Raw genomic sequence first — 14,084 nt, forward strand, 5'->3', positions numbered from 1 at the left:
TTCACTTGAATGGGATCTACTACATCCCTCACTTCTCGCTGATCAGCCAATCCCTATCCGGAGAATAATATCTACCTAGTAGTATTCTTGGATATTGGCCTCTCTTTTGCCGGATACTCCCCAATAACTAACTCCGGGTTAGGTAATAAGCAGACGGATGTCTCGCCTTGTACCACACCCCAAAGTCAGCCAAGACAGAGAGCATGAAAACCCGCACCATGAATTACTCCGTACTCTGAGCTGAAGCCTAGGCGAAAGGAGTAAAGTATGCCTTGTACCTATTGGCAATAGGATCTTGGATGCTGGAGCATTATTCGTCTTCCTTCACCCGTCGCTTACTTGATCCTTGGATTCGAAGCCCGAGTCATAAGCCCCGATCTGCCAATGGTAAACGAAGGTCGGGTTCGGTATTCGATCGGAGAGAGTAGTATCATACCGGAGACCAGCAGTGTTGATACTACCTCCATAGTGGTATAGTAGGATTTTATGAAAATAGTAAAAGCCGGCCGGGAGTATTCTAAAAATGTCAGCCTTAATATGGGATTCTCCAATGGGAAATCATGTGTAAGACTTTTCGGCGTAGCAGGTTCGAGATCGTGCCTAGGTGGTGTAGGTAGGCGGGCAGGCTGGTGGTGCTAGGTGGTGTATGTACCTGCTGGGTAGGAACGGCATGCACCTGATAGAGTAAAACCCGAGCTCATTGGCCGACTTCAGATTGTTAACCAGCTAAGTACCAAGTTGTATGTACAACATCGAAAGAGGGAAGTGGCGGTGGCTGTTGGTGTTGGGGTACCGGTACTAGCTCCTCTCCGGTTGTTAGCGGGGACGTTTGTATCTATTAGATAGCCCCAATGGTTTTGGCGTGATAGCGTCTCCGCGTCTGAATCCAAGTACCCACTCGCACCCGCCAGGTAGAAACCCCTGGCAGAGTTTAGTTTTAGTTGGGTACAATTGATATTCAAAGGGTCCGGGCTCGAGAAAGAGCGAAAAAAAAAGAGGGTACAGAACTTCTGGTGGGAGCTTCGCACCGGCACCGCTAACGCACCGTTTACTGCACAAGATTTTCGAAGTTGAATCAATCTTTCAATTGCTTGCCAACACCGTCACTTTTGCAATCCACACCTCCCAATTCTCACTAAACCACTTGGTCGCATCGTGACTTTGGAGAAAAATATATCAAACAGACTTGAGATAATATCAATTGCGACGAGGTAAGAGGAAAACGAAGACAACTTTGGCTTCATTTATCAGTTCCCCTCATATTTCCCCCTCCGTCCCCGTCTATTTTTTTATTATTTTTTTGTGGAATTGGGTGTTGGGTATTAGGAGAGAGGGAGAGGGATCAACTTGCAACTTGCAACTGGCACCAAACCTTTCCTGAATAAGTCCCTTCTTTCAACTTTAAAGCTTGGGACAATTTCCATGCTCCCCATCTCTTCTGTTACCTTCCACTCTTCTGATCCAAACTCAGAATCATAGACACCAATAGAAAGAGGGGAATCATCACAGCAGTTGCTAATATTCCCAATTTAATAGAAACGATCAACACGGTTGTGAATACGACAAAGTTGAAAAACATCACATACCTTTTTAACGCATAACTCGTTTCCCTCGTCATCATGTCTGCCAAAGCCATTTTCGAGGCCGACGGCAAGGCCATCGTGAACTACCATCTCACTCGTGCTCCTGTTATCAAGCCGAGTCCTCTCCCCAAGCCGACCACACACAACCCTCCGCCGAGGTTGGCCTCGCTGTACTTCCCCGAGGATGCTGATGTCAACGCGGTGCTTGACCAGGCCGAGGTCACCTACCCGTGGCTGCTCCACGGCGACGCCAAGTTCGTTGCGAAGCCTGATCAACTGATCAAGAGACGAGGCAAGAGTGGTCTTCTAGCCCTCAACAAGTCCTGGTCGGATGCGAAGGCATGGATTGCTGAACGTGCTGGCAAGGTGCAGAAGGTTGAGCACACTGAGGGTGTTCTGCGCCAGTTCCTCGTTGAGCCTTTCGTACCTCACCCAGACGGCACCGAGTACTACATCAACATCAACTCGGTTCGAGATGTAAGTGCATTGTTCCTTTATAAACAATTTGCGCCTCTTATTTTATGGCCGATGCTCTCCATCGGCTCCAATTATTTGAAAGCGGTCAGCGAATGCATAACATAGTAAACATGAAATCCTGGGGATGATAATGTTGGGCATGACACAGATCCAGATCCGAAGTCTGATGACAAAGGGATGGAGAATGCAGTGTGTTCACCGAAACAAGAATCTTGGGGGGGAAGGAATAATTGTGTTTTTCTACAACTATGTGCGCACCAAGTGGTGGTACCGCCGCACTCTTTATTTGATTCGGAAATTCAAGACCGAGCCGGCGGCGCGTACGGGCGAACGGAGACTAAACTACATGCATTCCTGTTGCATCCACTTCATCTAACTTCCGCAATCCCTCCAAACAATATTTCCTAGCCTTGTTCGCATATGTCAAACCCCCCTTTCTACTTATCAGCAACCAATCATTTATGATCTACACTTCGATTACTAACTCTTTTGCGAATAGGGCGATTGGATTCTCTTCACTCACGAAGGTGGTGTTGATGTTGGTGATGTCGATGCCAAGGCAGAGAAGCTTCTTATCCCTGTGGATCTCTCGCAATATCCTTCAAACGAGGAGATTGCTAGCACTCTCTTGAAGAAGGTTCCCAAGGGTGTCCACAATGTTTTGGTTGACTTCATCACCCGCCTGTACGCTGTCTACGTCGATTGCCAGTTCACCTACCTTGAGATCAACCCATTAGTCGTTGTTCCCAATGCTGATGCTACATCTGCCGATGTCTACTTCCTCGATCTTGCTGCCAAGCTGGATCAGACCGCTGACTTCGAATGTGGTGTAAAATGGGCTATCGCGCGATCACCCGCCAACCTAGGAGTTGCGGCCGTCTCAAGTGCCGGCGACAAGGTCAATGTTGACGCCGGACCTCCTATGGAGTTCCCTGCGCCGTTTGGCCGTGAGCTTACGAAGGAAGAGGCTTACATCGCTGAACTCGATGCTAAGACTGGTGCTTCCCTAAAGCTCACCGTACTAAACCCCAACGGCCGTATTTGGACCCTAGTTGCTGGTGGTGGTGCTTCCGTTGTCTACGCCGATGCCATTGCCTCTGCAGGTTTTGCCGATGATCTGGCGAACTACGGTGAATACTCGGGTGCTCCCACCGAATCTCAGACCTACTACTATGCGCGAACTGTTCTAGACCTTATGCTACGCGCGCCCACGGACTCCAAGGGCAAGGTTCTCTTCATCGGTGGCGGTATCGCTAACTTCACAAACGTTGCTTCCACATTTAAGGGTGTCATCCGGGCTCTCCGCGAATATGCCAAGGCCCTCAACGAGCACAACGTCCAAATCTGGGTGCGTCGCGCTGGTCCTAACTACCAAGAAGGTCTCAAGAACATGAAGGCTGCGACACAGGAGCTTGGCCTAAATGCCAAGATCTTCGGCCCTGAGATGCACGTCTCCGGCATTGTACCTCTTGCGCTCATCCCCGGCCGATGGGAATCAAGTAACGTGCAGGAATTCCAAGCATAAATGTAGCTAGGAGTGTTTGAATGAAAGATCCCCCTCTGATTTCTATATATAAAGAACGTGCAGATGATCGATATGACAGCATGGCTTGTAAGGGATTATCTAGGTTCGGTTAAGTGCCTACGCTTTGGAGGTAGAGCTTCGGATCCAGTTAACCTAGATTCGAATAATTCGAAATTATCATGATGGTCTGGGGAGTGGCTAGTTGTAACTAGGTATCTAGTTAGCTATAGAGGCGTCTTCAGGAACAAAACCGACAATAGACTGGTTAAATTTCCACTAAGGACATGCTTTGTGTACCACGTATCATTCAGTTCGTTATAGACTTGCTCTCTCTCTCTCTTGTAAAGTGTCGTTGATGTAGCTGATGGGATTTGTGTATGTATGCATTTTATCCTTTTCTATCCTGCCTGTCCTTCGTATTCCCTATCTGTTAGGGATTCCTGAGTTGGCTAAGATAATAACAAGTAACCTAGAATACACACGTCTCCCACTCCTCAGCTTCTACTACCACCCCCCAGGGCTAGATAAAGCAAAAGAGAAGAACAAACAGCATGTCCAGACATCGATAATCAATGGCTAGGTAGGTATATCTTGTACCAGCTTCTGTCCGACACTCCTGTTCCTATGCCTAGGTACATAGGTAGCGACAACTAACCAGGTAGGCAGATACCCAAGTAAGTAGGTAGCTTATTAGGTAACGCAAACACCAAACTAAAACATTAATATAACCCAACTATCATTACGCCCATCGCAATCGTAATCGCAGTACTAGTACAAGTACCTAACACGAATCTAGCCTCGACACCAGACTCCGCATCGTCGTCTGGAGAATTAGGGGTTCCGGCGTCGCCCGTCGCAGCGGGGGGCTGCAGCAACAACGACGAAGACGAAGAGGGGTCCGTAGGGGTGGTATCGGTGTCATTATCACCAGGCGACTTCTGCGGAACATTCAAGCACGAGGTTTCCGCGCCGGGGGTGCTGGCGCCGACTTCTCTGCCGAGGTTCGCGACGACGGCTTCCGTGTCCTGGAGCGAGAATGTCGCGGTGCCGTCGTTGGCGATGCGGACTGTGTTTTCGGAGGAGGAGACCTGTGCTGGCGTGCCGTCGCCGCTCTGCTCGAAGCTGATCCCGTTCCACGTCGTGTTGGCGGTCGCGTCCGCGCCGGCGTTCGTCAGGTACGCTAGGTACAGCGTCTGCCCTGCGGTGGAAGGTGGGAGCTGGAGTTGTACGGTGATGCGGCCCCTTTGTTTCTGTGGCTGCGACCCCGGCGCGCTGTTGCTGTTGCTGTTGCTGTTGCTGCTGCTGCTGTTGAACACCTTGCCGTTGACAACAACCAGCGTCGCGAGCGCCTGCTGCTGATACACCGCGTACGCGCGCACGAAGTCACCGTACCCGTCGGGCACCTGGGGTACCGGGTACTGCGCGACGCGCGCAGCGCACGAGGGGCCGATCGCCTGGTCGAATGCCACGATGCCATAGTACAGCGGGCGCACGTGCGCCGGCCGGCCGTACATGGCGACGGGCTGCCACGCGCTCGCGTTCGAGTTGTCCGTCATGTGGAAGCCGATGCCCGCGATGCCGAGGCTCGCCGTGTACAGCAGGAAGTTGAGCGTCCACAGCGCCGCGCCGAAGACGTTGGTCACGCCCTCGAGCCCGATCGGCCCGACCACCCCCATCTCGCGCAGAGCGTACGGGTACGGGGTTCGTTGTGCCTGCTGCACTTGCTCGGTCCACGCGGCGAATTGGTCTTCGGTCGTGGAGAGCTGGAGCAGGTGGGAGAGCGAGACGGGGTACCCCGAGACGCCGATGTAGTAGTAGTAGTCGTGCTGGTTCCAGCCGCTGAGGTACGATGGGGCGGTGCAGATGTCGAAGCCCAGGAGGTCTGAGATCTGGAAGTCGGTGCCGATCGTGGAGGCGGTGGCGGCGGCTTCGAAGAAGTTGCTCGGCAGGCCGTGGGGCTGCAGCACTTGCGAGTGGATGGCGGAGGCACGCGAAAGCCATTGCTGCGTGTAGATCTGCCCGCCCCACGGGCCGGTGCGGAAGCCGTTTTGCAGGTAGAGATCCGGCTCGTTGCCGATCTCGAAGGATGTGATCTTCAGGTTCGGGCAGTTTGTTAGGGCCTGCTTGGCCATTGTCGTGATTTGTTTAATGTGATCATCTTGATCGTATGCTAGATTCAACCCCCAGGTCACGGTGGTGCCGTTCGGCAGACGGTTCGCGGCCTCGAAGAAGCGAGGGCCGATGAGCATGCTGTCCTGTTTATTTGCCCCATGCTCGAAGGCGTTGTCGTTGTTAATCCATGTCCATTGGTTCTGGTCCTCGCGATAGACCATGTAGTCCTGGGTGTTCCCGCCAATACGAATATGAGGCGGCTTTCCCGTGTAGTTCGCGAGGTTGTTGAGGAGGTTCAGAGTGAAGGTATTGGGGTCCGCGGCGCCCATGAAGGAGAAAAGGTTGGAAGGTTCTATGCCGAAGCCTGCAAACGAAGGATCTATTGGCTTGGAAATGCCTGGGGGAGGGTTCAACGAAGGTTTAAGTCGTATGACGTTATCTGCTGCAGGAGATGCAGATGCAGCATAAGACAAGGAGGAGAATAATCCAAGCGAAAGGAAGATTAACTCCATGATTTCGGTATCCTATGCATGAAGGGAATGCAATGCCAAAAGCAAAAAGTGAATGAAAAAGGCAAAATTTTACCAAAAATGTGGAAAGAGAAGGAGAGGGAGGAATTAAAGAAAGGAAGACAAATGGGTACTATAAGACAGATAGACAGACGCCTGAGGTTACCAGCACATTTTACGCCAAACATGTCAAGGTGATGCAGAAGAACCGAAAATCACAAGTCAAAATTTGGTGAGAGGTGCACCTGCTACCACTTGCTTCAATGACGCATGTGAAATCGTGACATGGATTCCCATTCATGGAGATGAAGTGTAACTTTCAGGAAAATGCTTGTTGGTACAGGTGGATGGTCAAGTGCACCTGCATTTGCAGAATCATCGTGCTTGAGTACCTACTGCTTTCTTCTGCTTGGCCTGAGACCTGGGGAGAAAAACCTGATAGGCTTAATGCTTTAGACATGTTGAATATCTTCAACCTCGTCGGAAAATAAACCTCTTGAATGACTATTATCACACTCTACCAAGTTGAAATGTGACTCTCAGTCGTAATTCTGAATACCACTCGGTTGCGAATTATATCCAATGACTACCTACAAAAGGCAAATAAGCACCAATCTCTCCAATAATGAACGCAAATATATAGGTAGTTATTATCATTGGAGTTTTTAGGCTAAGTTTGCACGCATAAATCTCAAAAGCACTATTCCCCCCTATTAGGTATCGATGATAGAATTCAGGGGTAAGATTACTTAAGCACCAACAATGATTTTTGCATCAAACAGTATTTTATATTCTAGAAAATTGGAAAGTATAACTGCCTTCCGTACTAATCGTAGACCGTAGAAAACGTACGAGTTTTCAATCTCTTTCGGATACTTCAGCAACGGCTGAAGCCCTTTAGGTTGCCATAGAGCTGCTACAAGCCTCTAAATAGCATGTGTTGAGCTTAACCAATTAATCATCAATGACGCTATTTGGATTCAAGCTTATGATTCGTCCGATCTTCTCGGGGTTGGCATCTGCTAAGTTGGTAAGCCAAAGCGGGCAAGAAGAGAGAGTCCTAAGATTAATTAACCTGCTAGGCATCACCACCCCGCAGGACGCATCTTCTATTCTAGACGCAACCTACCAGATACTTTCACACACTTTATAAAGACGCATAGACATCTCAGTTCCATCATGGATTATGGCCAAACGAAGCCAGTGCATGCTGGCCCGGAAGATGGTTGGCATGGAGTGATAGGACCGGGATCACGGTTCCCTCCAGAGTCCGGCCGGTATCACCTATACATCGGCTATTTCTGTCCCTTTGCACATAGAGCCAACTTGGTACGTGTGCTGAAAGGGCTCGAGTCTGCAATTGATATTTCGGTCGTGAAGGCCTATCCCAAAGGAGAAGCTGGCTGGTCCTTTCCTGGGGCTAACGGACCTGACGACACATACGAAGATTCAACTCCCGATAAACTCTTTGGGTCCAAGTACCTGCATGAAGTCTACTTCCGTGCGGATGAAAACTACAAAGGCCGGTACAGCGTTCCGATGCTTTGGGACATTAAGGATGGAACCATCGTGAATAACGAGAGTCTAGAGATGTTGCGATGGCTGCAAACAGGGTTCAATGGCATACTACCCAGGGGTAGCCTGCAGAGGGAGCTTACCCTGTATCCGAAGCATCTACGGGCGGAGATTGACGAAGTCAGTAAATGGCTGACTCGCGATCTCAATTCCGGTGTCTACAAGGCAGGCTTCGCGCGAGATCAAGCTGCCTATGAGGAAGGCGTGATACCCGTCTTTGCGGCGCTGAACCAGCTGGAACAATTGATCCACAAGAATGGCGGGCCGTACGTTCTCGGAGAAGAGCTCACGGAGCTGGATATCCTGGCTTACCCGACCGTGATCCGATTCGATGTTGTCTACGTGCAGCACTTCAAGTGCAATTTGGGCACCATCCGGGGTAACTATCCCGTTATACACGAGTGGCTGAAGAACCTGTACTGGAACGTCGAGGGTTTCCGCAAGACCACCAACTTCAAGCACATCAAAGAAAACGTAAGTGTAGTAATCATCGTCGCATCGAAATAGGTAGGCGTCGCGTTTCGTTTGCTAATCTTCGAGTAGTATACTAAGAGTCACTCCGACATTAATCCGCTTGCGATAACACCACTAGGCCCTTTCCCAGACATCGAGGATAGTGTCAATCTAGATTTCGGCCATATCAGACCCGGAGTTGTAGCTCACCCTGCTGTGCTTGAGAAGCAAAGGGGGCTTCCTGATATTTAATTAAATGATGTAATTGATTTCTAATCTGGCTTTCATCTTTTATGGCTTGAAGGTATCGTTATAAGTAAGCGAGAATTCAACGATGGCTTGCCACAGCCGAGGCATCGTTGAGTCCAGATCGCTGGCTTTCGAGGGGGCGGATGTCAAGTAGTAGCAGCGTGAGAGGGGTACATATGTAGGTATGCCGACTTAATGTACGTTCCCGATCTCTAGGGTCTCTGGCATTATCCCCCGTTCTTATCAATCCAGGTACACATGTAACCAGCCATCGTTGGTTGGATGCTATCTTTACATGTGTGTTTCTATAAGTCAAACGCGATAAGGTCAACCAATGCCAAGACATGGAAGAGGATAAGTACGGTATTAGCTGAAGATCGCCGCCAAGGATAACTCTACACCTGAGCCAATCCCCCTGATTTCCAATATCTATATTATACTCACTATTGAATACATAATACACTTGCTTATCTATACCTACAGCATACTATCTCCGAACCCCCGTAACTCTCTCGAACTACGTACGTGTATATCGAGATAGGCACCATGTAGGTAAGTAGCTATAGATAGGTACGGCGCAGGAAATGTCGAGCCTAGGTACTTACCGAGATAGGCAAACGCATGCGTCTATCTACATGTAGGTAGGTGGTTAGGTAGGTACATTGTGGTTTCACAATGATATCTAAGACAACAGTCAACATCACAAACTTCCTTCCTCAGATGCCATCGCGATGAAAAGTGCCTAGTCCTATGAGTGACGATTCAACCAAATTAGCATCATCCGGTCCAAGTGTACGTGATAATGAGTAGTATCAAGGAAAAAGATCCCCAGCGTGGGTTTCCCCCAGCTGTGGACTACGAACAAGGCCAGACGCAGCTCGGGACGGTTCACGATGTACATAACCTCACGATTCTTGGCTACACGCCAGAGCTGAAGCGCAACCGGTCGATGTTGACGTTGCTGTTCCAATCCTTGGCGATCGCTGCTGTGAGTCCGGCTCATCTCTATAGCCAAGCCAACCACTCATCTGATATTCTCTAGATACCATATGGCTTCGGCGGTCCGCTCATCAGCGCCATTTACGGCGGCGGTAAGTCAACCTCAACCCTACTGTCCTCGCACCTCTTTCATCGCACTTACTTACACCTCACAACAGGCCAGCTGCCCATGTTCCTCGGCTGGATCGTCGTCCTGATCCTGAGCGAGTGCATCGCACTCTCGCTCAGCGAGCTCGCGTCCCGCTATCCGACGTCGGCGGGGCCGTACTACTGGTCGTTCCAGCTCGCGAGCCCCAAGTACCGCACGCTGCTGTCCTTCATCACGGGCTGGACCTGGCTCATCGGCAACTGGACCATCACGCTGTCCGTCAACTTCGGCTTCGCCTCCATGCTCGCCGCCGCCATCTCCCTCTTCATGCCCGACTTCGCCGTCGAGGCCTGGCAGCTGCTGCTCATCTTTTACGCGGTCTGCTTCTTGACCTTTTTCGTGGTCGCGTTTGGCAATAGGATGTTGCCGATGATTGATACGATTTGCGCGGTCTTCACGGCGCTGAGTATTGTGGTTACGTGCATCTATGTCTCGGTCAAGGCGGATGTCGGGAGGCACTCGCCGAGCTATACGTTGGTAGGTGGGGCGTTTTGCAGTAGGGAGTCGGCGTTCGATGGTAAGAAGTTGTGCTGATAGGCTGCGTTTAGGGGAACTATGATCCGTCGTTGTCGGGCTGGGGCAGCTTTTCTTTCTGGATCGGTGTGTTGCCTTCGGCTTACACGTGAGTACCTACTTTTGCTCTTGGCAAATGACTACCTACATCCAATTCAAGGGCTGGCTACTAAGCTAACGACCTCTCAGCTTTTCCGCTATTGGCATGATTTCTTCGATGGCGGAGGAGTGCAGTAATCCAACGGTCAAACTGCCAACTGCGCTGTCTCTCTGCGTGCCAGTTGGGGGTATTGCTGGGCTGTTTTTTGTAAGTACCGCTAAGCCTTGAAGAGAAAGGGGGAAGGGGGAAAATCACCTGCATAAGACTAAGTAAGATACTGCTAGTTACTTGAGGCTAACACCTTCCGTAAAATAAGGTCATCCCTCTATGCGCTACGCTTCCAGATCTATCAGAAATCCTCACTGCACCCGTCGGCCAAGCCCTGCCGTATATCTTCGGCAAGGTAGTCGGGTCATCCGGCGGCGGCCTCGCACTAACGCTGCTCGTCCTCCTCATCACCCTCTTCTGCTCCATCTCCATCACCGTCGCCGCGTCTCGGTGCACCTGGGCCTTCGCCCGCGACAACGCCATCCCCTTCGCGCGCCTCTGGTCCAAGATCGACGAGCGCCACGGCACCCCCATCTGGGCGCTCGCGCTCACCACCCTCATCGAGATGCTGCTCGGCCTCATCAACCTCGGCTCGTCCTCGGCCTTCCTGGCCTTCGTGTCGGTCGGCGTTATCTCCCTTGCCGTGTCCTACGGGATCCCGATCGTCATCTCGTTGATGCATCTGCGCAAGGAGGTCAATAGCGCTAAGTGGACTATGGGCAGGAATTTGGGCCTGGGCGTGAATGTGCTGGCGGTGGCGTGGATCGCGTTCGAGGTGGTGCTGTTTTCAATGCCGACGGCACTGCCGGTTAATGAGGTTACGATGAACTACGCTATCGTGGTGTTCGCTGGGTTTATGGTGTTGAGCGCGATATATTATGGTCTCTATGCTCGAAAAGGTAAGTACCTAACATGATAGTGCTTTTTTGTCGTCTAGACCCCCTTTTTCGGTGATGATGATGATGATGATGATGATGCTGACGCCATCTAGTTTACCGAGGTCCGCCAGAATCAGATGGGCTTCCTGTCGATACCTAGCTGGATCATGATTTGTCATTTCCCTAGGCATCCGGTGGCGATACCATTCTCTTGAAAGGGCCGTTAAGCAGGCCATCGGGCGGGCTGATACGAAAGGAAAACGGGGGTTTATTGTAGTATTGTCACTTGAGTACATAAAATATCTCTACCCAAAGAAGGGATCTTGTTCTAAAACCACTGGTACATCACGTTGCCAAATCGTTAGTTGGAAATAATCAAACACTGTCATATAATTTTACCTTTTAAATTCGGACGTGGCGGTGTCAATGAAGTTCATAAAATGCTAAGTATATATATCATCTTCCTTCAACATTATCCTCACATAATAGTCATGTATCCAATACACCTACACGCAGCTAGCTGCATGATAGATAATCAGATATTACCTACCACCGTAGAGCCGAGAGACACAACTAGTGAAATATCTCGTATTCAAACACCGTGTGCTTTTTCATGAAGCTGCTGTCCTGGAAGCTTGAGGCTATCAAGACGCTCAGAGTGTAAGGGGTCATATCAGCTGCAAGCCGACATGAGGCCCGAATAAGAAATTATAATATCTCACAGCCAATTACACCAGCGCCCGCATGGTAGCTCAATGTGACCTGACGCTCTAGACCTCGTAACCGATGGACTGGCTTACACCGGAATCACAGGAAGTGCGTCTATTACCTCGTATTCTGTGAATCTGCTCGAATATGATCAAATTGTATGTTCTAACCTACTGATGTTAGATATATTCAAAGAATGCTTCAGGCAGTAAGTGATCATTATAAAACCAGGGTCTTCCATCGTGCAAACCTTCATTATGGTGGTTAGGAAAGCATCATTCTTCAATATCAATAAATACCTAGGTACCTAGCAGCCTAAAAGAACACCACACTTCATCATGGTCCGCCCACTCCTAATCCTATCAACCTTCGGGTTGGCATCGGCGCAAGCCACCTACCTAAACCAGTCCGCCCCATTCAACCTCGTCCTCACAAGCGCCAACAGCACCTTCAACGGCGTGAAGCTCCAAGCCTGCCACTCCGGCGCCGCCGTGGAGTCATTCTGCGTCGGCCAAACTTCCTCAGACCCCATGTTCCAGACCTTCTTCTTCAACGGCTCGTCCGAGCCGCCCCAGGACGCGAGCCACCTGCCCACCGGCCTCCTGACGTGGACTTTTACCGGCGGGGTGCCGGTGTTCACCTCCAGCACGGCGATGACCTTCTTCTACAACCAGGCGTCGAACCTCGCGTTCCCGCTCATCTGGCCCTCGCAGGATAACGCGCTGCCGATCTCGTTCACCGAGGAGGACGGTCTTCTCGCGGTAGGGGTCAACATCAATGATGCGCTGTCGCCGCCGCAGCCGTACGAGGACTATATTGCGTATCTGACTGGTCGGTGGGCTATTTGCAAGACGTATTGGCAGGGGTATGGGTATGAGGCGCTGCAGTGGGTGCTGGGAGACCAGGAGCCGCAGAACCCGAGTTGTCAGAGGGTCACGGTTAAGAGGGTTTGGGTGTGATGTTCGTTCTCCGAACTGAGAATGAGTCGTTGCTTACCTAGGTACCTAGGTCATTGACAGGCCAGGACTATTATCTCTAGATATGGACCACCAACATGATGCAAGGTCTACACTTATGTCTCTAGGTATGCGAGTTGATGAATAGCATAGTTTATATATATACTATCGAAATGTAAAATGTGATAATGCCTAATGACTGAAATGGATATATACCGACGCTGTACCTATCCTGCCTATCCTACCACCAACCCAATATCCCAACCATTTCCACGACCTGAGTCCATACCTAACCAAAGATAACAGCAAAGAATGATCGTATAATCTCGCGCGAATTATCCTGATATCAGATCCCCTAATCCAGTTCCGCCAGTCCCCTTCACAAAAACCATGACCCCTACCTACCTACCTACCTACCCATCCTCACCCCTCACGCGTTCCCACACCCGCCCGACTTAAAGCACCCCTTGCTCTTGCCGAGGGCATCCGGCGCGTTAATGAGCTGCTGGAACACCTGATCCAGATCGAAGTCAAAGCTCGGGACCCCGCAGCTCTGGCCGATCCAGTTGCCGAAGAAGGAGGCCGCGTTGAGCCCGTTCTCGATGAACGTCTTGGCGCCCTCGACGGCCTTGCCCGCCGCGGTGGCCTCCGCGCCCCCCGGGAGGGCGTCGATGCCTTCCTCGACGAGGGTCGTGACGGCGCTGACGATCACGGCGCAGAGCACGTTGTCGAGCTGGGCGAGGCCGGCGATGATGACGTCGAGGAAGGCGTTGGCGGCGGAGAGGTCGCAGATGCATTTCCCGGGCGTCCATTCGTTGCCGTCGTCGTCGACGTCGACGATGCTCGGGTCGATTTGGTCGCGCGCGATGCCGGGGCCTTTGCACTGTTTGGTGGTGGGTTAGCTGCTGCCCAGCACTAGGGGGATTAAAGGGGTAAGGGGTTGATGGGCTGGGATGGGGAGGTAAGGGGTAGGTGCACATACCCCGACGGCATTAGGGTCCGAGCCGGGATTCTGTGCCGGGCAGAAGATGGAACATGGCGCGAGCTCCTTCTGGGTGTCGCCGGCCCCGAAGTAGGAGAGGCAGATCCCGATTCTGCCGAAGTTGGCGATGGTGGAGGCGTCATCGCGTGGTAGCACTAGCGCGGAGACCGGGCTGAAGCTCCCAAGAAGAACAGTGGAAAGTAGTTGTGTGACCTTCATTTTGTAATGTGTTTTGGATGTGGGTGGTTAAGAGCAGTGTGCAAGTAGAA

The 14,084-nt window shown here is 51.1% G+C and overlaps 7 protein-coding genes across 7 annotated transcripts; 5 read left to right on the plus strand and 2 right to left on the minus strand.

Annotated features, from left to right (window-relative positions):
- The first annotated feature begins 986 nt into the window (after positions 1 to 986).
- On the plus strand, positions 987 to 3,869 carry GGS25DRAFT_480164 (uncharacterized protein). Its single transcript, XM_049260058.1, has 3 exons — positions 987 to 1,211; positions 1,472 to 2,060; positions 2,560 to 3,869. The coding sequence occupies exons 2-3, from the start codon at positions 1,620 to 1,622 to the stop codon at positions 3,583 to 3,585; spliced, it is 1,467 nt and encodes a 488-aa protein (XP_049118602.1). The 5' UTR covers positions 987 to 1,211; positions 1,472 to 1,619; the 3' UTR covers positions 3,586 to 3,869.
- GGS25DRAFT_480165 (uncharacterized protein) lies at positions 3,870 to 6,831 on the minus strand. The gene has a single exon (XM_049260059.1). It carries the CDS (start codon positions 6,207 to 6,209, stop codon positions 4,305 to 4,307), a length of 1,905 nt encoding a protein of 634 aa, XP_049118603.1. The 5' UTR covers positions 6,210 to 6,831; the 3' UTR covers positions 3,870 to 4,304.
- Positions 3,877 to 4,234, plus strand: GGS25DRAFT_168819 (uncharacterized protein). The gene has a single exon (XM_049256543.1). It carries the CDS (start codon positions 3,950 to 3,952, stop codon positions 4,163 to 4,165), a length of 216 nt encoding a protein of 71 aa, XP_049118604.1. The 5' UTR covers positions 3,877 to 3,949; the 3' UTR covers positions 4,166 to 4,234.
- A 141-nt stretch (positions 6,832 to 6,972) lies between the features above and the next one.
- GGS25DRAFT_480171 (glutathione S-transferase) lies at positions 6,973 to 8,964 on the plus strand. The gene is made up of 2 exons (XM_049260061.1): positions 6,973 to 8,255; positions 8,325 to 8,964. The coding sequence occupies exons 1-2, from the start codon at positions 7,386 to 7,388 to the stop codon at positions 8,484 to 8,486; spliced, it is 1,032 nt and encodes a 343-aa protein (XP_049118605.1). The 5' UTR covers positions 6,973 to 7,385; the 3' UTR covers positions 8,487 to 8,964.
- GGS25DRAFT_480175 (amino acid transporter) lies at positions 8,965 to 11,721 on the plus strand. The gene is made up of 7 exons (XM_049260062.1): positions 8,965 to 9,471; positions 9,526 to 9,574; positions 9,641 to 10,107; positions 10,179 to 10,252; positions 10,333 to 10,450; positions 10,560 to 11,190; positions 11,283 to 11,721. The coding sequence occupies exons 1-7, from the start codon at positions 9,286 to 9,288 to the stop codon at positions 11,327 to 11,329; spliced, it is 1,572 nt and encodes a 523-aa protein (XP_049118606.1). The 5' UTR covers positions 8,965 to 9,285; the 3' UTR covers positions 11,330 to 11,721.
- Positions 11,722 to 12,167: 446 nt separating this feature from the next.
- GGS25DRAFT_529814 (uncharacterized protein) lies at positions 12,168 to 12,836 on the plus strand (the record flags this gene model as incomplete). Its single annotated transcript, XM_049265321.1, has 1 exon — positions 12,168 to 12,836. The coding sequence occupies exon 1, from the start codon at positions 12,216 to 12,218 to the stop codon at positions 12,834 to 12,836; it is 621 nt and encodes a 206-aa protein (XP_049118607.1). The 5' UTR covers positions 12,168 to 12,215.
- A 427-nt stretch (positions 12,837 to 13,263) lies between these two features.
- Positions 13,264 to 14,034, minus strand: GGS25DRAFT_529816 (uncharacterized protein; the record flags this gene model as incomplete). The annotated part of the gene is made up of 2 exons (XM_049265322.1): positions 13,264 to 13,716; positions 13,816 to 14,034. The coding sequence occupies 2 exons, from the start codon at positions 14,032 to 14,034 to the stop codon at positions 13,264 to 13,266; spliced, it is 672 nt and encodes a 223-aa protein (XP_049118608.1).
- Between the last annotated feature and the right edge of the window lie 50 nt (positions 14,035 to 14,084).

This window comes from Hypoxylon fragiforme (assembly GCF_022984875.1).
Source record: "Hypoxylon fragiforme strain CBS 206.31 chromosome Unknown GGS25scaffold_3, whole genome shotgun sequence".
Lineage (NCBI taxonomy): Eukaryota > Fungi > Ascomycota > Sordariomycetes > Xylariales > Hypoxylaceae > Hypoxylon > Hypoxylon fragiforme.